The 23,575-nt window shown below is 34.7% G+C and overlaps 1 protein-coding gene across 10 annotated transcripts in view; it reads left to right on the forward strand.

Moving 5' to 3' along the window:
• DIP2 (disco-interacting protein 2) overlaps positions 1 to 23,575 on the forward strand; it is a 612,353-nt gene that overhangs the window by 434,277 nt on the left and 154,501 nt on the right. For 2 of the 10 annotated variants that reach the window (XM_074182726.1, XM_074182729.1), the window contains exon 2: positions 4,342 to 4,668. The exons of 7 other annotated variants lie outside the window; for them this stretch is intronic. In XM_074182726.1, the coding sequence (XP_074038827.1) occupies positions 4,521 to 4,668 (148 nt within the window). In that variant the 5' untranslated portion in view covers positions 4,342 to 4,520. The remainder of the gene's footprint in view (positions 1 to 4,341; positions 4,669 to 23,575) is intronic. One more of the 10 variants, XM_074182727.1, reaches the window with a different exon arrangement.

The following is a 23,575-nucleotide window of genomic DNA, read 5'->3' on the forward strand; positions in this document are numbered from 1 at the left end:
ATTCAGATCTATTTCTGTTTAAATCTGTTTTTCCGTTAATCAACTGTTCTGGTCTTTCAAAAATCTGAATCTTCAAAAATCAGTGATCACTGTGATCGGCCTTCCTTTCTCCCGAAACAATCCTGTTCGTTCTTGATCAGTTCAATACCAATACCCACCTGTTCGTTTATTAAGAACTCCTAGTAAGTGGTATATAAATCTGTTCCCAACAAGTGTCGTTACGGCACTAATTTCATTTTGATAACTATCGAATCCGATGAAATAGCCCCGAAACTTGATTCAGGGCTGTACGAAACTGCGTCATTTATACAGCGAAATAAAGTCGGGCGCTCTGGATAGCCCCGACGACCTGCAATAAAATCTGACAGGATAACGAATCGTCGGGATCTCCAAGGCGTTGTTTCTCATCCAGCTCATAACAATTCTGGATTGTCGCAAGAAATCCACTTTAATTTATCTTGCCAGACTTAATATTACTTAACTGAGTATCTAGTCAGACACTTCGGATGAGTTCTGATGCCGGTTTCTGACAGATAATTGCTCGTGTAAGACCCGCCTGAAATATTAAATTCACTCGTTCGATTGGAGGGTACGAATTTCGAAAACAATCGCCGTCCCACGTAATCCGCCGCCCAGATTCCGCGAGCTCGGATTACACTTTGCCGCATTTTCGTATCGCAGTCAGTGGACAAGTGCCACTCAAAACGAATTAGGGTGCTTATCCCAGTCATTATTTATGTACCGATTCTGACGAGGCGCAACCCAACCAATTAGAGCGGTTTCGTTGACTCTTCTGTGTCGCGCAGAGGTCTCCAACTCGAATTAACCGGATAGAATGAATGAGGAGAAATGAATTAACTTGGTGGAATTAATTATTATAATTGATAGTAATGTGGTATGATATCATGTTCAATGCGACATTTTTTGTGTTTAAGATAGGCGACCTGTCGGAAACTTTGGATCATACAGTAACCCGAACAGTAACAGATTCCCTTTTCATCATTTTATATAGGGTCTTTCATTAGGCGCTTCCTATCTTCCTTTTTATTCATTTGATGCCATTTTGTGTGGAATATAACATAATTCAAATGTCTGGGAGGAGCGCATCCGAAACTTCCAATTTTCCATGACTCTGGTGCATGAATCAGGCTGAATTTGACCGACTGCATGGGTTATATTGGCTGTGACCTCTGTGGTTTGTGGCTCATTAGCATACACCTGCGACTTGAGAAAATCCTACAAGAAAAAGTCTAACGGGTCAAATCGTAAGATCTCGGTGGCCAGTTCACATCACCTCCACGTGAGATGACCATGTCCTGAAATCGCTCGTGCAGAATATCCAATGTGGCATGAGTTGTATGGCACGTGGTGCCGTCATGTCGTAACCACATGCCGTTGTTGTCCAGATCATCCAATTCAGGCCAAAGAAGAACCTATAGTGGTCGCCGTTGCCAGTGATGGCCTGGCCAACTTCGTGCTCGAAGAAATATGGACCGATGACACCGCCAGCCCAAAATTCACCCCCCATGCTCCCTACCAGGTTGAGTGCCCTGAGTTGAAATCTTCTTCACACGGTTAATGTGTGCAGAACATCCCATCTTATCCATCCACCCCTGCTCCTCCGGATCGGTCCTCAACTTATTGATGGGCACTTTAGCAAGATTGACATCTGACCTTCTTTGGTCGAAAGTCAGCCTGTAGGTGCTTTTACTTTCTGATCTGTTGTATTGTTTCATCTTGCATTGCCTAACTGAATTATTGCATGGGGCTCCCAATACTAACCGGAGACTATTGTTTAAAAGATATCGCGGTCGAGAGCTTCTCGTTGGACCTGAAAATGAAGTGTTAGATATCTATAAGAAAGTTATACTTACCGGAGCCGCCTAACAGCGACTCTCTGGGGTGGTTTTTGATTCTGCTTCGTTGGCCTCCTGTGTTTGTCCCTCTCTCGGAATCTGGGGTCATCCCTTGATGACCCCTCCCTCTCGAATTCTGTCAAACGTGTCCTCTGCGTGTTTCCTCATGTATGCGTCTACGTAGTGTATGTTCAGGTCTAGATCCCGGAATATGTACCTATTCGGTACATATCTTGAAGCGTTTATGGCGGCCCTTACGCACGCGTTCATGAACGACTGGATCTGTCTTCTATATGTCGCTGCGCACTGGCCCCAGGCAGTACAGGCATACCGGATTATCGGTAGTATTACGATCTTCATCATCAGCAGCTTCACTTTCAGACCCATTCTGCTTCTTCGACCTATTATTGGTAATAGGTTTTGTCGGGAAAATTCCTATTCTCTACCGTACGTGAGACCTGACTGGTTGACCCTCAAGTATCTAGCTTCGTCGGTCCACGGAATCTCTTGTCCGTTGAAGATGACGTTTCCTTCCGGGTTTACCATCCTCCGGGTGAACAGTATTGCCTTAGTCTTGTCAGGGTTCATACTGATCTTCCACAGGTTGGCCCATTCCTCTAATATCTACCTGTTGCTGCAAGTATCTGGTGACGTGTGCTTGGCTTCTTGATCTCGCCAGCAGAGCTGTGTCGTTCGCATAGATCGGCAACTTGTTAAAGTTGTTCTCCGGCTTTGGCACGTCTGTTGTGTACACCGAGAAGAGGTGTGGCGAAAGGACTGCACCTTGTGGGACCCCTGCTTCCAGTAGTCGCATGGCTTAGAGTTCTTGTTCACACCAGTGACTTTCTTGAGATGCATTGGACGCTCTTGGATCTCATGTGGAATGGTATAGTCCCAAATTGTACAATTTTGTTTGTACCCATTCATCCAGAGATGGGTCTCATCGCCGAAGATGATTTTTCGATGAAAATTAGTCATTCTTCAACTGCTTCAAAGTCCATTCAGCGAACACACGTCGTCGTCCATAGTCGTTTACCTTCAGTTCCTGGGTCAGTTGAATTTTGTACGGGTGCAGTTGTAGTCTGCGAAAGGCCAACTTCTTGTTAGGAACGCGGAATCGACTGTCTCAGATTCTTCTACACACTCTCACAGAACGCGGCGATGGTTGTGAGAGATGGATGTGTGTTTTGGGATTTTGTTTCGCGGGGCTCTGTGGATCGGAACTTTGATTTATATCTTATGCAAAAATGATACTATTGAAAACACTTTCCCAACGACAGAGGTTCCAGTACGAACTATCAAAAAAAATTATACTGATTTTTACTTCATTTATCAAGAATATGGGCAAGACGTTGAAATATAGAAAATGCTTCAAACTACATCATGTTGCAATAATTTCAATTTTTAACTTACGGAATTCCATTGTCTGAAAAAGTGTTTTGAAATCTAAAGGAAGATAAATGAATAAAGTACCAAATATTGCTTCGACGGATAAGCTTATGTTATTTGAGAGACACCTACATGTCATAGTGCGAACTACTAGAGCTGTGAAGAACAAAGTTTCTTCTATTCCCTCTTATGAATAGAAATGACTTCAAGATACTTGGCGATTTAGAATCGATGAATATATACTGTAAAATCCAAGAGAATGTTCTCTGTTCTCCAGTGCAATATATTTTATTGTGGAAATATCTCCAATTTCCTTTGAGAAAGCTGTGTGAGAGTATACTGACAATGAAGAAACCATTTTCCAATATATGTTTATTTGCTGCAGTGCACAACAGCAATGAAATACTAGTCATGTACTGTTTGGCACCTTTGGTGTATTAATGAATATTATTGGGGTTTCATCCCAACACCAAACCGTTATTTTAAAATTTCGACACGTGTTTCGATCACCAAGTGATCATCTTCAGTAATATTTTTCAACAGCAATGAAATGTTAGAAGAAAAAATTTTTCCCAGCCATAAACCCAATTGAAAATCATATTTCTTCATTTGTTCTTTCTATGAATACAGAACTTCTTTAGAATCACTAAAAAACTCATTTCGTTCTACCTATTATGACAGTTCACAACTACATCGCCATCTTCATTCTTTTGAGGTTTGATTTTTTTTCAATTCCTTTTTTATCTACTTTTTATTCTCATTCAACTTGCTGTATTCAAAACTTTACTTTCGAAAAAATTATAACTGAACAATTATGAATTATTTTTCGTTGAAAAGTTTTTTCAATATATTTTGAAAGATTCCAAAGAGCTCTTATGTGCTTGCAGTATCTTCTCTATCCAGCCTTTTAATAACACCGATATTGAATCCAAATTTCATAACAAAATTTGAAAATCAATGAGAATGTTCTATATTATTCCCTGCTCTGAAAGAAATATTTTTGAAGTTACAACAAGTAAAAATATGAAATCAGATATTACAGTTTATAAAACCGTAACTAGAAAAATTTTATTTTGAAAAAATTTTTTGTTAATAGGTCCATAGAAACATAATTTTTTCAAGCTTCTAGAAAATAAACTTGGGTCCAACTTGACCAATAAACCGTATAAATACGATTAGTTTACTGAAAAATTCAACGCGCTAGGACAAAATGGCGAAAATATGCATAAGCACAAGTGAAATACATCGTTCGAATTTCGCGGGACCATTTTTGTGATGGAGAACTTGGAGGAAGTCATCGCCCGCGAAGAGGCCGAAAGACAGCAGAGCTTGAGGGATTTGGAACAGCTGTACGAATGGTTGCAGCAATTTGAAGATCCTCCGCCGGCTCCTAGACCGCCGCCTCCTCACCAGTTCAGAAATGGTAAGTGACTCACCTCCAAATAAACCACGATACATAACAAATTCGAAAAGTTTTCTTTCCAAAAAGTAATATCTCCTAAAAATATACCCCTTTCAATTTGCAACTTGTACGCCAGTGATCTTCAGCACGTCAGATGTCAACTAACTAATGTTCCGTGCCTTTCGATCTTTTATGGTTCCCTGCTAGACCTTTTGACTTGTGGAATACATAGGTTAGGGTTAGGGTTAGGGTATATGTGACAATACAGGGAATATCAAAGGTTTGCTACAAAAACTGTGTTACAAACACAACTATCAACAATAAATATGCACAATAAACGTTTGAATTTTCAAATGAAATACGTTATATATTTTTCACTCAGAAGAGTTATTCTCAGAAGTTCAGGGTGGTTTGGGTTCAAACCGGGTAATTTGGGGATTTATATTACAACACAAATTTTCCAACAAAAAATTCTTAAAAGTAACCATTTTCTTATACAGAGAAACATTTTTCCATAAAGGTTAATTTAATCTTTAATTACATTTTAAAGATACTCTAAAAATACAAATGAATAAAATGATTACCTTATTGCTATACTCTCTAACTGATTTTTTGAAAACTGTGGGAGATGAATTATTTTTTAATTAATTGATTCCCGGTATAATCTATAATCTATCTATAAGAAATATACATATAATGCCCTACAAATCATGAAATTATAAAACAACAACAAAAATCAATTGACTCTCCAGGGCTAATTCATTGATTCCAGTGGCGCATTTGCACAGTGAATAATGGCTGCATGCCATAGTGGTCTGCTAGATTGAAGTGTTCATCAATTTCGAACCTTCGTAAGAGTTTGGTGCTTCCGTCAGAGGTTGAGTTATGTTTGAAGATCATCAGTGGTATTATTAAATTGTCTGGTGCCTCAGCTATACTTGTTTTTTATAAAAGTCAGTTGGTTTGGCGCATGTTTGGCAATACAGTCGATCGTCACCTGTTGAAATTTCCATTTTCAGATGATTTAACAATAAACTTTTGTTATTAGTCATATTAGGAAAGGCTATTTAAAGTTCCAGAAATTCACATACGTTTTTGTTACCTCTTGAACATTTACTATAAAGTAAACAAGTGAGGAATCATTCAATCCAGAGCGGTCAGGAGTATTGATTATGCTATTTTTTTGCTCATGAAGAGTGTTCAACAAGAACCCCAGAATTCGGAACAATCCTCTTGTTGTCATAACGAGTTTCTAGTGACTTCAAAGACTCCAGAAAATCGGTTGGTGGGAAAGATGATACATTTAATCAGGTGGCATGTTAAATTAAGTATAAATCTTTAAAAAACAAGAATCAATTGAAGTCTGTTTATTTTGCTGGTAGCGTAGGAAAGAATTTCGAAGTCGAATGTGACATTCTTGGTTAGAATAATAAGAATTTTAAATATAAATATCGCTGTTAGATATAAAGGTCTTTGTGATATAAAAACCATTGTTATGAATTCAACATAGTATTAATGGTATACGAAGGAGTATATCGATTTGTGCTGAAGATTATTCTCATTCCTCGAGTCTGCAATTTCGTTACTTGAGACAATTTATTCAGGTTGAACAGACTTGTGGGACTGAGGAAAACTAATCAAAATGAGGTTGTATTATTGATTCTTGTTTCCATGGATATATATTCTTAAAAAGGAGTACATTGTATTATTAATGCCCATCAATGGACCATATAGTACTCGTATCAGTTAGAAATCCCAGATATTTTACATATAACAAATTCAATGGTTCAATTTCACTCCAATCAAAGTTGACCTTATAGTCGAATTAAAATCTTATGTAAGTCCATTCTTCTCATCTGTTGTCGTTACTTTCTCGCGATAGAGCTGTATTTTAACAACACCGGATTCGTTTTACCACGCTTTTATTTGCTTCACTTGTATGTTCATTTGTAATCGACTCCTTAGGACTCGATTTTGACTAACTTTCAGTGGACAGATGTATTTTAAACTTTGTACACTTATCGAGAATCAGTGACAGTACAATAATTCCATAAGTTTATCTCATTATCCTGATCAGAATAATTTCCTCACATAGTCTCTGTGTGTGAGCAAGTGAGACAACCATGCTGTCTGCGCATGGGTAGATATTTTATATTAAAGCAAATGGGCTTGAAATAGCAGGCCAAACTAAAAACTGGAAAATAAATAATAGTTCAAAAAATTAAAAAAGCACGCTTTTTTCCATATGTTTTTGTTTGAAAAAAATTCAATTTGGGAAAACTAAGATCCCGAGTTTTGCTTCTCAGTAATATTTTGTTGATTATTTTATTTCATTCCATTGAATAGAACATATCTGATTTTCAATTAACCCATTTTGTAATACAAATATCGTCATAACTTTCAAAGTTTCCTGTGTATTGGTAAATATTTTTGAAACAGAGCTTTCATTAATCCCTTCAACTTTCATTTGAGATATTTTTTTGCTCAAATAGGGAATTACCTATTGCCCACCCAAACTGTAGGTATATAGTTGTTTTACCAGTCATAGTTATGAAATCCTGAAAATGCGAGTGAGAGACTTTTGGTAGAAGTTACGATTATTCAGATATTCATGTAGTAAAAATAATAGTAATAGTAATAGTAATAGTAAATAGTATACATGACTGAAATATGTGATTTTAATTATTTGATGTAGCTTTCAACTTACCGGTCTTATTTATTCAGCTGCTGAGTACTTATTTGCTGTGAAAATATTACTTTTGTCTCAAATTCACGAGTCAAAACTTGTGCTAGAATTTCTATTGCGCCATAAATAAATCCATTCGTATCTGGGAGAAACACGTAGACTCACAATCTAGCCCACGTACAACGAAATATAGAGATTTCCAGTTGAATTTTCTCCTTCTCAAAATATTTGCAATTGAAATTTCCTGAGATATCATCACGTAGCTACAATCTAGAGATGTCTTTGGCAATTCCTCTGTTCAGAGGAATAAACTTGGCTCTCAACTTCGAATCGGAGTTACCATTCTATTTATTTATGTGCACCTTTGTGTTATTTTCAGACTGGATATTACTGTAGATCATCAAGTGTATGTTAATAACCCAGAATGAATGTTGTTTTTTTGGATGAACAGGGAGAAGTATCGGCATAGAATAGACCTTCACCTTTTCCAAAAAAAAAGATAAAATCAATATCATTTGTTAGTTCTGTCTACATAAGTAGATCAAACTTATTCCGTGACATAAAAAATCGTAATTCATGAATGAACTGTGTGTCATCATATAGGTATAGGACATTGTTAACAAAAAATGTATTAATATACGGGGTGTTCCATTAAAAAAATAAAGTTGCTAGGACTTTTTGATGGAAGTGGCAACGCCGCAATGCTGAAAATATTTTAGATCGATAGAACAGGTGAGGAAATGTGAGAGGTGGAAATTTTCAGAAAAATCATGCTTTGCGTTTTCCAGAAACGTCTAACCTACCATCGACCGTGAGTCACGCTGTATATATATATATATATATATTATATATATATATATATATATATAATATATAATATATATATATATATATATATATATATATATATATATATAATATACATATATACTAATAGAGATTTTATCGAGTGTGCATGATACAAATTAGAAATGAAACAATTCGTGGGTGTCCGGTGGTGGTATTTATATTGACCCATCGACACCTCAGTTCAATCTAAGGAGTAAGCAGATTCAGAACTTAGAAAGAAATCGCGACGAGACCTGGGGAGTAGGCAGATTGAGGCCCCGGCGTCAAGTCACATCAAATTCTTGAAAATGGCTCCAAAAAGGAAGCAGAAACGTCGAATACAAAACTCCAGACGCGGTTCTACCCGAACTCAAGGACAACATATATATTTGTATTGTGAATTTATATATTTCAGTATAATTGACTTTTTCCATGATGTAGATTCTCTGAAAATAAACTGATTTGGTTTGAGTAGTAGAAAGCCAAAAACTTTCATTCCCAAAAATAACTATTTGTGTATTTCAACAGAAATCAAACCATAGAAACAATATTGAATTTTTAAACTATAAAAATATGTCATCAAATTCTCAGACATTGCCGACGACTCACGTTTGTATAGCGATCTTTTTCTGATTTAGCGACTTCAATCTATCATCCAAACAAAAGTTCTCTTTGATTAAATGCAAATATTAACTGTTTCAAATACAAGCGGACAGTTTTATTGTCGGTAAAAAAATTAAGAGTAGATTTGAGGTATGCAGACTTAATTGAAAACAAACTCAATTGAAAAAGTGTTTTCCATTCAGTTCTTCTTTCATTTATATCTGCATAGCAAAAATCTACCCTTTCAAATCAACTCTTGTGTTTTCGTTTTTTGTTTATTGTAATTGAATCGAAAAGACTTTTCCTTTCAGTTTGTATCTGAAAGCCACTTCTATATAAAATCTATACATTTTTGAAAGACTTTTTTTAATCAATTGTTTCTTTCTTTCTTTGGAAGTTTCACACATTTTTTGTATAAAAATGAAGAAGTATGAAGTGAAATCCAAACTAATCTCTCTTAAAAATATCCCTTTTTCAATTAAAACAAGATTCATATGTGTTATATTGTGTTTTTCATGAATAAACATTTATTTTTTTTTCATTTCAATAGGACTGTGACTACACAGTCCTATCGGGGATTACTCTATTGAATAATTTATGCCTCAAATTCCTGTTGACCTTTCCATTTACATTACATTAATTATGTATTTATTGTTTCGCTCTTCGATTATTACAAAAAATTGTCAACTACACTCAAACGGATACAAGTTTAACCCAACTAAATGGCATTTGTCATCTATAAACCCTTGAGGCTACAATTACTTTTTGAGCTAGCCCTTTGTGAAAAAATGTCTATGAGACAAAAACGAAAAGAAATGTTTTCCATCTCTTTTCCATACCTATTCGGTGAACTTCATCATAAACGGATGAAACAAAAAACATTCATGTGTAATGAACCGCTGACCTAATTACATTTCTCATAACAAAACAGCTGAAATTGAAAATTACTCATCGTTCATGACATTTAATAAAAGTCATGTGAAGAGAACTCTGGTTCATTATTACATAACTAACTGCTCCGAAATTACACTCTAGCACGGGAAAATATATCCGTGTAATATAAAAGTGAAATTTGTTCTGGTACGGAGAATGTAACTTTTTGTTTTAATTCTACTCTGATGCAGCGAGACGGGGCATTTTCACAGACCATATTGAATGTCAAAAGAGTGAAAAAATAATGTAGTTTGGAGGAAATTCGCTTTGTTTCATGTAAATGAAGCGTATAGTTGTTGTTGCTTGTTAACTGGAGCTTTGTACTCTATGAATTGTATACTATACATTGTTTGCTAGTTTTCTAAATTCGTTCAGTTTGAGAGACCTCGCATTATATGGGCGCTGTGCTTGGCCTTTTTTATTATTAATTAACCCGCTTTTATTAGTTTTACCTGTATGTATGTTTGTTTGTTTGTTTGTAACTCTCAAGCTCGGGATCTGTATTTGACAGAATTATCGACATTATTGCTTGATATATTCACGAGCAGATGGCGCTGTACGTAACCTCCTTGATATAATTCGAACTCACTTTACATGTATTTCTTCATTTGAAAAAAGTATATTTTTAATCCTCCTTTGCGCGCCTGCTGCCTTGGGCTTGGTAGCTGATTTTCAGGCTCCCTCCCTGGAATCGAAAAATATCAATGGTCATTTTTTTTCTAAACAATATACGGCTGATTGATCCCAAAGTTTAGATAAAATAAATATAGCTTTAAAAGACTAAAATATACGCTTTTATAGCATAGGAAACGAGCGCGTCAGATATTGATATCATCAATGTCCTACGTATTTTTTATTATGTTGGTATGTAAATCTGATCGTTTGCATGATGTGGGTGGTTGTACGTAAGGGTTAAAAATGAAAAAAAAATTAATCGAGCGCGTCAGATCTTCTAAGGGGTGTTAAGTGCACCAAAAAAGCTTTCATTCAACAATCTGACGATTTCGATCTGACGCAAACTCGCGGCCATTATTATAATGTGCAAAAAAAATCGTCATTTTGAAATACTCAAGCGCGTCAGATTAAGATATATATGGTTCTTTATGTTTTAGACGTGCTGTCTCATAATCTGACGATTATCTAGAGGGATTCGCGTGATCTGACAAAAAAAAATTGAGAAGCTCAGAAATAGCATGCAAATAAATAAGTGCATGTTTTCTAAGTAGAATACTTGTATTTATAAAAAAATAATTTAAAATAAATGCTCAAAACGTTTAATTTTTTATAATCAATTGATTAATTAATGAAGAAAAGAGAAATGAAACTTTCTATGTTTTTTACCACTTTTATTTGTAACTAACGTTACTGCAGTTACTTATACAATATATAAGTTTGAAATGTCCTCATAGCACGAAACTGCAGTAATGTTAGTTACAAATAAAAGTGGTAAAAACATAGAAAGTTTCATTTCTCTTTTCTTCATTGTGATTTCCTACCACGTAGTAACGGCTACATCCATCAATTAATTGATTAATTAATCTTCATCTTCATCACGAACGAGTCCCTGTGATCAGCTATGATGGCGTCATGGCAACAGAATTCAGAGTGGGGACAGAGTGAGATTAATATATAGAAACAAAGTGAAAAAGGAATAGAAACGCGGAGAGGAAAATATAGGCATCGAGCAGCTGCACGCATTAAACTTTCTCGACGAATTTTTGCTATTTCGGTTTGCGGAAATCGTCAGATTATATATTTTTCGATATCCTTGAATTACTTTCTTCAAAATAAAAAAAAAATTAGCTACGCTCGAGAATATCGAGATGACGTTTTTTTTACAACTTTGCTGCCCTCCCCTTTCTTTACGGCACTCTCAAATCGACAGATTACTGGAATATACACTTTTTAGCATGTAATTTACTCACCCTACCTTAATCTGACGCGCTCGAGAATTTCTGATGATCATTTATTTTTTACTAATCTGATCCTGTATCCTTCACGAACGGCCTTATATATGGGGCTCATATTTGGTGGAGGTACTTAACCGGATACAAGGTATCCCCCTGTATATTAATCTGCCGAGCTTCAGTAAATCCCAAAATCCCCGCTTGGGCTCCCCTATTATGAGTACCTACGATCAATAAAGAGTATTCTGGTATCTGTAGATTAAGGAGGGTGAGTGTAAATTCACAGCACCTAGGCTACATGTGATCCATTGTACATCCTCCCGAGGAGTTGCCCTCCTAGGTCATCATCCATCCTGTCCTTTCCAGGAAGGTGGACAGGTCACTAGGAGACGTCTCCTTTATATTTGCAGGTGTAGGCCAAGACTCGCCGAACACGCACTCTCTTTGGCAACCTTGAGGTGTCTCACGGTGGCCTCCGCGAAGGTTTTGGAAGGTGCAACGATATTACTGTCGTTGCGCGGCTTCTTCAACCTTCTTGGGGTTCCCCCCGTGGAGGTGCACAAGTGAGGGAGCTTTCCTATAGACACAGCCGGTTCCTTGCCTTTATACAGGGCGGAGCTCTTGACGCCTGCCGCAGGAAGTGCCCTTGCTGTTGGAGGTGATCTGCTATGTCCAGCCTCATTCCAAGCGGTAGATTGGAGTGGACATTTCTGTTCATTCCCAGCCACCGCCTTAGATTGAGGTAAGCACTTCTGTCCAGCCTCTGGATGGGTTTTTGTTCTTGTTGTTTCTGTGTTCGTGTTTGTTTCATTCATGTGTGTTTCCACGAGTAGCAAGGGAAGAGTTGGTGACCTCTGGCAGAGCCCCGCATTCAGCTGTCGGCATGATTCCTTACACCTTAGCTCGGGTAGGCTGGTCCACGGTGGCATGTTTTGCAAAGGCTTTTGGGGGTTTTAGTTCCCCTCACCCTATTTATTTCTGCTACTGACCAGTAGTCCGGCGACTCCGTCCGTAAGGCCACATTGGCTTTCCGGACAGGGCCTCCAGTCCCCTGGCCGTTCCTCTATCCGCCACCTGGGGACGCGCCAACGGGAATAAAGAGTATTATCTTGGGAGTTATGTGCCGTATGGGAGATGAAATACGAAGAAAACGTCCGTATTGTGGAAAGACAATTCTGGGCCTACCCATGTGACGTTTGGCGATGATTGAGAAGATGAAAACCGAATCGCTGAGAGAGCTCATGACATACCAAAAATGCACATTTTGGTATGTCCTTGAGCTGCTTTGATGATTGGAAAATACATTGGCACAAGTGTGCCAGCTTTTTTCAGTATGAGGGGGACTACTTTGAAGGGATAAATAGAAATTGTTGAATAAATAAATATTTTTTGAGAAAAATGAAAATTCACCCCATTTTTTGAACAAACAACAAACAGTTGAGTGTATAACACTCAACCCAAACCAAAAAAAAAGTACCTGAGGTATATACTCAACCATAGCTACCTAGAGCATACCTAGAGCCAAATGCTCAATTAAGATAAGATAAGATATTTATTGACCTTTAAAAATTACAAATATGATTATGAGATAAATTCACAACATAATTGTTTAGATAGACTGAGGTGTAGTGGTATAATAATGTATAAAATTTGTAAAGCTATATAGAAATAAAAGTAGTAAATTCTGAATAAATGAGATAATCCTAGAAACTAGGCTTTGTGTAAGGTAGTACCTTAAATAGACAGTACTAAATATTAAGTCCATATTTGGGAGACAACATCTTCAATATTATGAATTGGATTTATCAAAAGTGATTTTTTCAGTCTTTCATTTTTTTTGTGGTGAATGTTTTCCAATCCAGCGGTATAAGGTTATATAGTTTAATTGACAGATAGTCTGCTTCATTGTTTTAGTGTAGTTCACTCGAGGTAGTCTATACAATTCTTTGTTGCGGGTATTGTACTTGTGAATTTCACTCACCGTAGTGTTTGTCCGCATTTTTGTGTATCCATAAGATGTCTACATGGAAGTGTTAAAATTTGCATTTTGATGAACAATGGTTCGGCATGTTCCCTTGGACCTGCCTTAGCCATAGTTCTAACAATTTTTTTTTTTTATTAATAACTGTTGGCATACATTAAGTGGCAGTGAACCATACCGTAGTATACAGTGTTCAGCACTTCAACTGATAATATTTCTCTGAGAATCCTGAACGTGTTCTTACCAGTTCAGGTTGGAATCTATGTGAAATCCTAGTATTTTGACTGATGAATCATTTGCTGTATTTTTTGAGAACGTTTTTTTTGTTTTTTTTTTATTCAAAGATAAAGTGTTTGCGTTGAAATATGCTTCACCTCGTGACAGTGTCTCACCTGACATTCTATGGCATATGTGACATTTTCACATTTAAATTCAGAAAGGATATTTGGATCGTTAGTTAAATCGTAGCTTGACCAATCTACTCTGTTTATGCATTGTACAAATTCAGTTCTACCCTATTCACTGATGTGTGATTGAGTATGTACCTGACCAGGCAGTTTTCATTAGTGATTACGCGAAGTATATAAAAGTTAGAGTGAAGAATGCGTTTTCAGTATGTTATTATCTACGAAAAAGCCACTGTGATACTGAAACTACTTTTCAACTTTTTTATTTCACAAAACTTCATCCAACAAGTACTAATTTCAGTCATTTAAATCTTGAGAGACCTAAGTCAGTCCTAATGGAATGGAATCCGTTGAAATTCGTTTTTTTGACTGTTTTGAATTTTGCATTCAGAACATCGTCAGCTCTTGGGTTGCTCGAAAATAAACAAAATGGAATACAGCCATCGATTTTATTATGCAAACTTTCAAAGTGAATATTTACTGTAACTTTCGCGTACTTCAGCCAGTATTAATTTTAGAGTGATGAAGAAATTTCTGATTATAAAATCTGTCCTAGGAGCAAATATTTCAACAAGGAATTTCCACTTAGTTTTCGCCAATAACCAATATTGAGTTTCCAAATGTATTATGAGATAGTTGAGACCTAATTTTGCCCTGGTTCTCTGGATTCAATCTACAAGTTGAACATTACTGAAAATAGTTTCAGCTATCTGATTAATTACAACGTGATTATTTTTGGATGGCGCTATTATAATTTCCTTACATTGTAATATATATATATATATATATATATATATATATATATATATATATATATATATATATATATATATATATATTACAATGTAGGTTTTCACGGATGGTAGAATATGATGTGTTGTTTTTCCGGGTGTTCAACCGTTGTGTACTATTCGATAGTCGACGTTTCGCCATCATCTCAGATGGCATTATCAAGACGAGTTACTGCTTCGCTTCGCTCGATATATATATATATATATATATATATATATATATATATATATATATATATATATACTGTCATCCTAAAAGTATGCACCACATGGGAAACTTATTTATTAAAGGTTTTTCGACAAAATGTTATTCTTGATAAAAGTTAGTGCATCCCCTAAAACTAAACATGCAGCAACAAAATACAGTAAAACACACGTAATATACGAGGAGCCTTCAAATATTTCATTTTGAGTCGAGAGTAAAGTACGATAAATGAACAGCATCCTGTATAAGATGGTTTATTTCAAAACCCTGTAATATTACGAATTACACAACTATGGTGTTAACCACGTTAAATTTTTTTTGAAGAGTTAAATAATTTTCAAAGATTTTGGTGCAGTTATTTTTATTTTTTATTGTATTTATGTTTTGTTTGTTTTTGTTAACACCAAAAATTACTCAAATTATACAGTACTGTAAAAAGAACTTGATATTCTATAATATCAAATCGCAAAACATCAAAATAAAATGAGTATTTTAGAACAAACTCGTTGATTTTATGTAGATTTTCTTGTCCAAACTAATTCTCCAAAATAATCTCCAGAAAATCAATGAGTTTGTTCCAAAATACCTATTTTATTTTGATGTTTCGTGATTTGATATCATTGAATATTAGGTTCTTGTTACAATACTGTATAATTTTGAGTAATTTTCGGTATTAACAAGAAATTAAAATAACTTTGCACCAAAAACTTTGACTGGCCATGACTTCAAATCTAGATGTATTTTTTAATGCTGAACAACTTTTGTAATTAACATTTTCAGAGTACTTTACTCATGTCTTAAAATCAAATATTTGAAGGCTCTTCGTATATTACGTGCGTTTTACTGTGTTTTGTTGGTGCATGTTTAGTTTTAGGGGATGCACAAACTTTTATCAGGAATAACTTTTTCAATATATGTAAATGTAAAAATTACTTTACTTTTGGATTCATTTTTTTCTTGTAGAGTTGACTTATACTAAAATTTCATAATAGTAGGCACTAAATTCTCAGAAATATTATTGCATTAAAACGAAAACATTGTTGTCATGTTGTGATTCTATATATTTTTCCTGATCTATTCAGTATAATCTCCGTACGCCAGAGAAAGATCAAGACAGAGAAAGACAAGAACGTCTGTCATTTCTGAAAATTCAGTGCCTAGTATTTTGGAATAATAGTATAGTGGAGTTTTAGGTTAGATTGGTCGTTAACCAGCTGCAGTCTGATAACAGCGAAAATTTTAGGATGAATATTATAAACACGAATAAGAGCTACTATTTTTCTGCATTACCAATTGATGGATCTTATATAATTCTAGATGCTGTCAGTAGGTATAGGTAGGTGGAATAAAATTGATTATTGAAACGCAAAATAACAATTACAATCCTCACCCTAACATAATAACCATTCTTAGAAGGAACATTTTCCTGGTATATTGAAACTACTAATTCATAAAGATATATGAAGTATACACTTCTTTTCATGAAATTTTAATATGTTCGTTTGAAAATGTCCCTGTAGGACGAAACTGCAGTAGCGATAGTTACAAATACAATTGGTATGAAAACATTGAAAGTTTTATTTCTCTTTATTTTTTATAAACCTCCAACAAATATTGATATAACTAACTCAAATTTAAAATCAAATGCACTCTACAGGATTTGCTATGAATATTATAGAATTCACTAATGAGAGAGAATTTTGCGTCAGTGCACAGACATGTTGTTCATTTTATTTTTTGTGCGAATTTACTATAATTATATTATGAATTGACTGACCCGTTGCTTGATGAATATCAATAACACCATCCATGATAATAATTAAACAATTTTCACAAATTGTTTTTCCTGAAGCTACCGATGGAGCCACGTTATTAGCGAAACGCGTCTGGAATTAAAAAAATGTTGAAATTGTTTTAATTATTATTATGGATACTATAATTATAGTTGTGGCATTGAAAGAATATACGCATGCGTCATCAATATCTGCATCCACACACTAGCACAAACAAATAAAAACAAAACGATGTTGCTACTGCTCCGAACAACCTAACCTTATACTTATACGTAAAGATCAATTGCTTTTAATTTTGAAATTCATTGAAAGTGAAAACTCTGTTAAATTTTTGGTCAAGTTCATAAAACTCGTCAGCACCATCTTATTTATTTTGTAAAAGAATATTTTATATTTCGATTTTCAACTCCGATTTGAATTAAACTATATGAGGAACATTACACAGAAGTATTCCCAATTTGGGGTTGAAATTTATAATGATGTGAAATATGCTACACAGGATTGCTACACAATATGGTATATCAAAGAGGTAAAATTTCACTCACATGGACACTCTCATCCTCAGTAGTGAACTTGTGATGCACTGTTTGGAACCGTTAGTTTAGTAATGAATATTACTGGAGTTTTTTTTCCAACACCATACCGTTATTTTTAACACCTCGACACGTGTTTCGATCACCAAGTGATCATCTTCAATAGGAAGATCAAACTGAATATACTCACAATTTTATTCTTATTCATACCATAGATATCTCTTCTAGGTACCTGTGTCTTGAATGTCTTAAATTTCACAATATTGCCTTATACACTAGTCTGAAATAAATTTTACTATGTGTCCTTATGTAATAGTCAGTTGAATCTCATAATCAAAATATTATTTTAACAAGCTATATAGTATACTATTAGGTATTGGTCCACCATCGTTATTCATAATATTATTATGTTTACTTATTTCTACACTCCCATAGGCATCTAGATGCCTGTTGTTGTTAACTTATCTAAATAATCTTAATGAACTTAAGTCTATGGGATGGTTTTGTTGCAAAATATGATGGGCGACTGCTCGCTTAACGCTTTAGTTTTGTATGCATCGTATCCTCAATCACCTTTAAATTCGCTTAAATGTAAGCGGCCAAATTCGGTGGCTTTATGCTTATGTAGACATCAGAAACTTTTTATTCTTTAGTTTTGGAAATAATGTAAATGTGTCGTTTACCATATAAGATATAACTGACCACATGTAAAATAGAAAATTTATAAGTGGTTTTATAGTATTATTGTTGTTCAGCAGAGCTGGCCATTGGCCGAGATGCAGGTAGTCCTGAGTAGAACATTTCTCTCTCTATAGATGGTCACTTAGATCTTATTTTGCAATACAGGAAAAGATACAATGTTGCCAAGTTATTTTGGCGCTTGGCACAGCTACATTTGTTGTTCTGTGGTGCATACCGCAAACATTTAAGCTTGGCTTGAGTTTCAAGCAGGCTTACGCTAGCTTCGCTTCACAGAGAAAACGGCGAATACGGGCATAAGTGTTCCTTACATCTTATTTTAATAGTTCTTTTTGTCTGCCCATAATATTTTACATATCAATCTTACATTTACGAATTTACGAAATTAAATTCACAGTTTATTATTTGTAGAAACAACGTCTTCGTTTTTTACTAGTAGAAAAAAAAGGATAGTGTATAAAAGTATGTGTTTTATCGCGTATTTTATTGATGACGCATATGCATTCTTTCATCGTTCCACCTGTAAGTAATTTTCTGGAAGTTGGTCGTATATTACTCAAATTATGAATATTACAGCGTTTCATTTTAAAAAGTCAATTACAAAATCATTGTGTTTCAAGAATTCTAATAATTTTTGAGAAGATTCTCGTACATAAAATTTCTTTTTAAAAAACGTTCACTGCCTCTCCCCAACTCTTCAATAATCTCTATCCATTTTGAGTTCAATAAATCCTCACCACATTTAGACTCTGCCTGAAGCGGATTTCTCAGTTTACCAATTTTATCATTGTCATAGTTCCGAAAGAGTCACATCCGCGACCCTCCCGAATCGAATTCAATTTCATCGCGCCAACAACGGAAAACTTTTCGTACGCAACAATTCCGCAGCATCGCCCCTAAACAATATCCTCGCAAGTAATCACGGTATATAGACGTTTTCCCAAAAAGAGATCCCATAAAAAGATCCGTAAACTGAAGAAGAGACGCTTTATTGAAGGAATCAGACGCCGGGGGTGGTTACACGATGCAGGGGTGCACTTCGTAACAAAGCACCGAGCTCGGTTGACCTCCGATTTAGTGGCAGTGGTGGTCTCGACGTTTAGAGAGGTCAGCTCGGGTCGACCATGCAGGATATCACGATTCCGGCTGTTCGTAATGAACAGAGCTTCTTGTTTATGGAGAGAGCGACGGATTTGGCACGCAAATTTTCGAGATCGAACAAAACAATAAGTGTCACGTTTCCTTAGAAACTGTATGGGACCTGATTCATAGTCTCTTGCTTACTTCCAATGACTAATAGGTGCATTTTTTGAAATGGCACTGAAACTGGTCATAGTTTGGTAATATTCAACCCCGTCTATGCTGGTATGCTATCAATGACCAAAGTTGGGTACAGATGCGGGTTACGTGATTGATAACGCTGACTCAGTTTCCTTGGTAGTGGTCACAGTAATGCATTCGTTATAGGTACAGTGTCATTCCGAAAGTATGCACCGTATGGGAAACTTATTTATTGAAGGTTTTTCGACAAAATTTTACTCTTGATAAAAGTTTGTGCATCACCTGAAACTGAACATGCTCCAACAAAATATAGTAAAACACACGTAATATACGAGAAGCATTCAAATATTTGATTTTGAGACACGAGTAAAGTACTCTTATTTTGAAAAATCTCGAGAAATGTTATTTGAAAAAGTTGTTCAGCATTAGAAAATACATCTAGATTTTGAGTCATGACCATCTAAGCGAAGTATTATTTTTTACCCATTTTTTTAAAATGGGGACTACGAAAAATGAGTATTTGCTAAACCGATAAATAGACAATATCCTGTATGCGACAGTTTATTTTGAAAGCCTGTGTTGATACGAATTACAATGGTGTTAACCAAGGTCATTTTTTTTGACGAGTAAAATGATTTTCAAAGTTTTTGGTGCAAAGTAATTTTTATTTATTGTTAACACCGAAAATTACTCAAAATTATACTGTATTATAACAAGAACTCAATATTCAATAATATCAAATTACACAACATAAAAATAAAATAGGTATTTCGGAACAAACTCATTGATTTTCTGGAGATTTTCTTGTCCAAAATAATTCTCCAAAATAATCTCCAGAAAATCAATGAGTTTGTTCCTAAATACCTATTTTATTTTAATGTCTTGTGATTTGATATCATTGAATAATAAGTTCTTGATACAATACTGCACAATTTTGAGTAATTTTCAGTGTTAACAAAAAATGAAAATAACTTTGCACCAAAAACTTTGAAAATTATTTTACTTTTCAAAGAAATTGAACGTCGTTAACACCATAGTTGTGTGATTTGTAATATTACAGGCTTTTAAAATAAACCGTCGTATAAGGATGCTGTCTATTTATCGTTTTAGCAAATTTTTATTTCTCGTCCCCATTTAAAAAAAATGGGTAAAAAAATAAAACTTCACTTAAATGGCCATAACTTCAAATCTAGATGTATTTTTTATTGCTGAACAACTTTTTTAAATAACATTTTCCAAGATTTTTCAAAATAAGAGTACTTTACTCTTGTCTCAAAATCAAACATTTGAATTCTCCTCGTAAATTACGTGTGTTTTACTGTATTTAGTTGGTGCATGTTCAGTTTTAGGTAATGCACAAACTTTTATCAAGAATAACTTTTTGTTGAAAAATCCTTAATAAATAAGTTTCTCATCTGGTGCATACCAGATGAGAAACTTATTTATTAATGCATATTTTTCCTGAATTTTGGAAAACATCTATTACCATACCTATATTCAAATCGGGGAATGAAATAGAAATTGAAAATTATAGAGGTGTCTCAATTATGTGTGCTCCGTCTAGGTTATTGGAGCAAATTATATATTCGAAACTGTATAAATTCGCAAATAAATACATAGCACCTGAACAACATGGCTTTATGACCCAGAAGTCAGTAAATACTAATTTATTTATTTTTAGCAACCATGCTTTTGAAACTTTACAAAATAAATCTCAATTGGACATAGTATTCACAGACTTCCGTAAAGCCTTTGATCAAGTAAATCATGATGTGCTTTTGCTAAAAATTAGTAAATTTGGGTTGTCGAGGAATTTTCTTGAACTGATTAAAAATTACTTGAGAAATAGATATTTCATTGTTAAACATAATGGGAACACTTCGGGAAAATTTTATGCTAATTCCGGTGTTCCTCAGGGATCAAATCTAGGACCTCTTCTATTCTTATTATTCATTAATGATTTACCCTCGGTCTTACATCATTCACATTGTCTGATGTTTGCAGATGATCTCAAAATTTTTAAACGTATTCAGACTGTTAGAGACTGCGTATCATTGCAAAAAGACATCAACAACATTGTGAATTGGAGTTATACTAATAAGTTATTTTTCAATATAAAAAAATGTTATACGTTAACAATATCCCGTTTGAAAGATGTGATCAAATTTGAATATCATATGGATGGAGAGGTCCTGGGTGAAAAAACCGAGGTGAAAGACTTAGGCATTACTTATAATAGTACTTTTTCCTTCACAAAGCATATAATGCTATTAGTAAAATCTGCAAATCGTATGTTGGGATATTTAATGAGACAAACGCGTGAGTTTAATAATATAAATACAATTAAATTACTCTACTATACTATAGTTAGACCAAAACTGGAGTTTGCTTCAATAATTTGGACAGGAGAATACAAAACTACTTTAAAAGAAATTGAAAAGGTTCAAAACAAATTTCTTCGATATCTCTATTTTAAAAAATATCATAAATGGCCCGATTACAATTTAATACGAACATCACGGCTAAGGAGCGAATTCAAAATATTATCATTAGAACAAAGACGCAATTTGTCAGCCCTGATATTCATATATAAAATAATTAATAATCGAATTGATTCCCCCGAAATCCTACACTTGATTCCGTTTCATGTCCCTTCACGCCGTACTCGACATACAATCATGTTCAATATTTCTGTGTCAATATCTAGCACTAGATCACCTCTCGCAACCATGTTGATATTAGCTAATGAATTCAATGAAATAACGGATATTGATTGGTCTTTACCATATTCCAATTTCCGTAACACAATACTGAATAATATACTGAATATATCTTCGTGAAAATTAAATCTACCTAAATCTGTACCCCAACAGTTCTTATAGTAAGTACGTAATAAAAATATATTTCTTTTTTAAGTTGAATTTACATTGTATGTATTATTAATAATAGGAATCCATGTAATAAAACTTAACAAGTTTGTATGGATCAAATAAATAAATAAATAAATACTTCGGGGATGACACTGTAGAATAGCGAGTGGAGAATGCGTAACGAGTAAGTTTAATTGTTTTATTTGACAGTTACGGTCCATTGGAAATGAGTTTTACCGAGTGTGATACAAGATACAATCGAATACATCAGTCATTGGAGTTGATGCAGACGCATACTAACGGTATATGAATTATTTGACTTCTAGAGTACTTTCCAATGCAACACAGATAAAATGAAACTTTATAAAAATTGATTCACTTTTCAACAGTTCCCAAAACACCGGGCAACTCTGTTTTCCCCTGCCATTGGTCTCAAATCACTGATGTCTCTGATACACGAAGTTTCCAATATGTTTTTGAATGTGAAACATTTTGAAATCGAATGTTTCAGATAATAAACGCAAATACTACCATAATTATTAACGTGTCCTCCAAAGGTCAACATCAGGCCCTATTTTATTTATTATGTATGTACCTGAATGACGTGACAAAATAATGATGACCATCTATTTATTTCAATTAGGGTGGAACTACTCATACAAAAATTGGTTGGTAGATTTCAACGTATAATTGAATGGCGAGATTTTGTCATGGCCTTACTCGGGTGAATTTTTGGGAGCAACCTTGAACTGAAGAGCACTGTGGACACCTTATTTCCAAGCTAACAACTTTGAATGTTCATGTTTTGAAATCTTGAAAGTACATCAACACACACCCAATTACTAGAGCTTCACTACACCTAGGAGTAGACTAATGTACGGGGTATGTCTGTAGGGAGATTCCGTAATTGCTCTAAAGGTTTTTGCAGTAGAAAAAAAAACACTGAAAAAAAAACTAATAATAAAGATCTAAATATTTCTGGGGGTTATGTGTTTATATTCAAAAACAAAAACATTTTCATCGCAACAATGGTATTCATAATATTAAGTGGCCAGCAATCTAGTGCCATCTAGAACTGGCACTAAAATTTACAACGAATTGCCGAATTTTCTCAAAATGTTGAAACTTAAACCTTCAAATTCAAACAAATATAATTGTTAGTGAATAGCTGTTTTTATCGTCTCGACTTTTATTGCCACTTGAAATTTTTGTGTATTTTTCTTTCTAATATGGTTGATGTTTTCGTATAAAATGTATGCATTGGGTATGAAGTAATAGAATATTTTGATTTCGATTTCCGAAGCAAATCTTTGACTTCAACCGCCGAATAAGATTCACTTTCTGTCTTTCTCTGCAGCTTTCACTATCATCTAGTTGTCCACTTGTAGTGATAATTGCAGACCGATGTTGA

Source organism: Leptinotarsa decemlineata, unplaced genomic scaffold (genome assembly GCF_025532065.1).
Source record: "Leptinotarsa decemlineata unplaced genomic scaffold, Ldec_3_MD MMD2_tig00026328_RagTag_RagTag, whole genome shotgun sequence".
Lineage (NCBI taxonomy): Eukaryota > Metazoa > Arthropoda > Insecta > Coleoptera > Chrysomelidae > Leptinotarsa > Leptinotarsa decemlineata.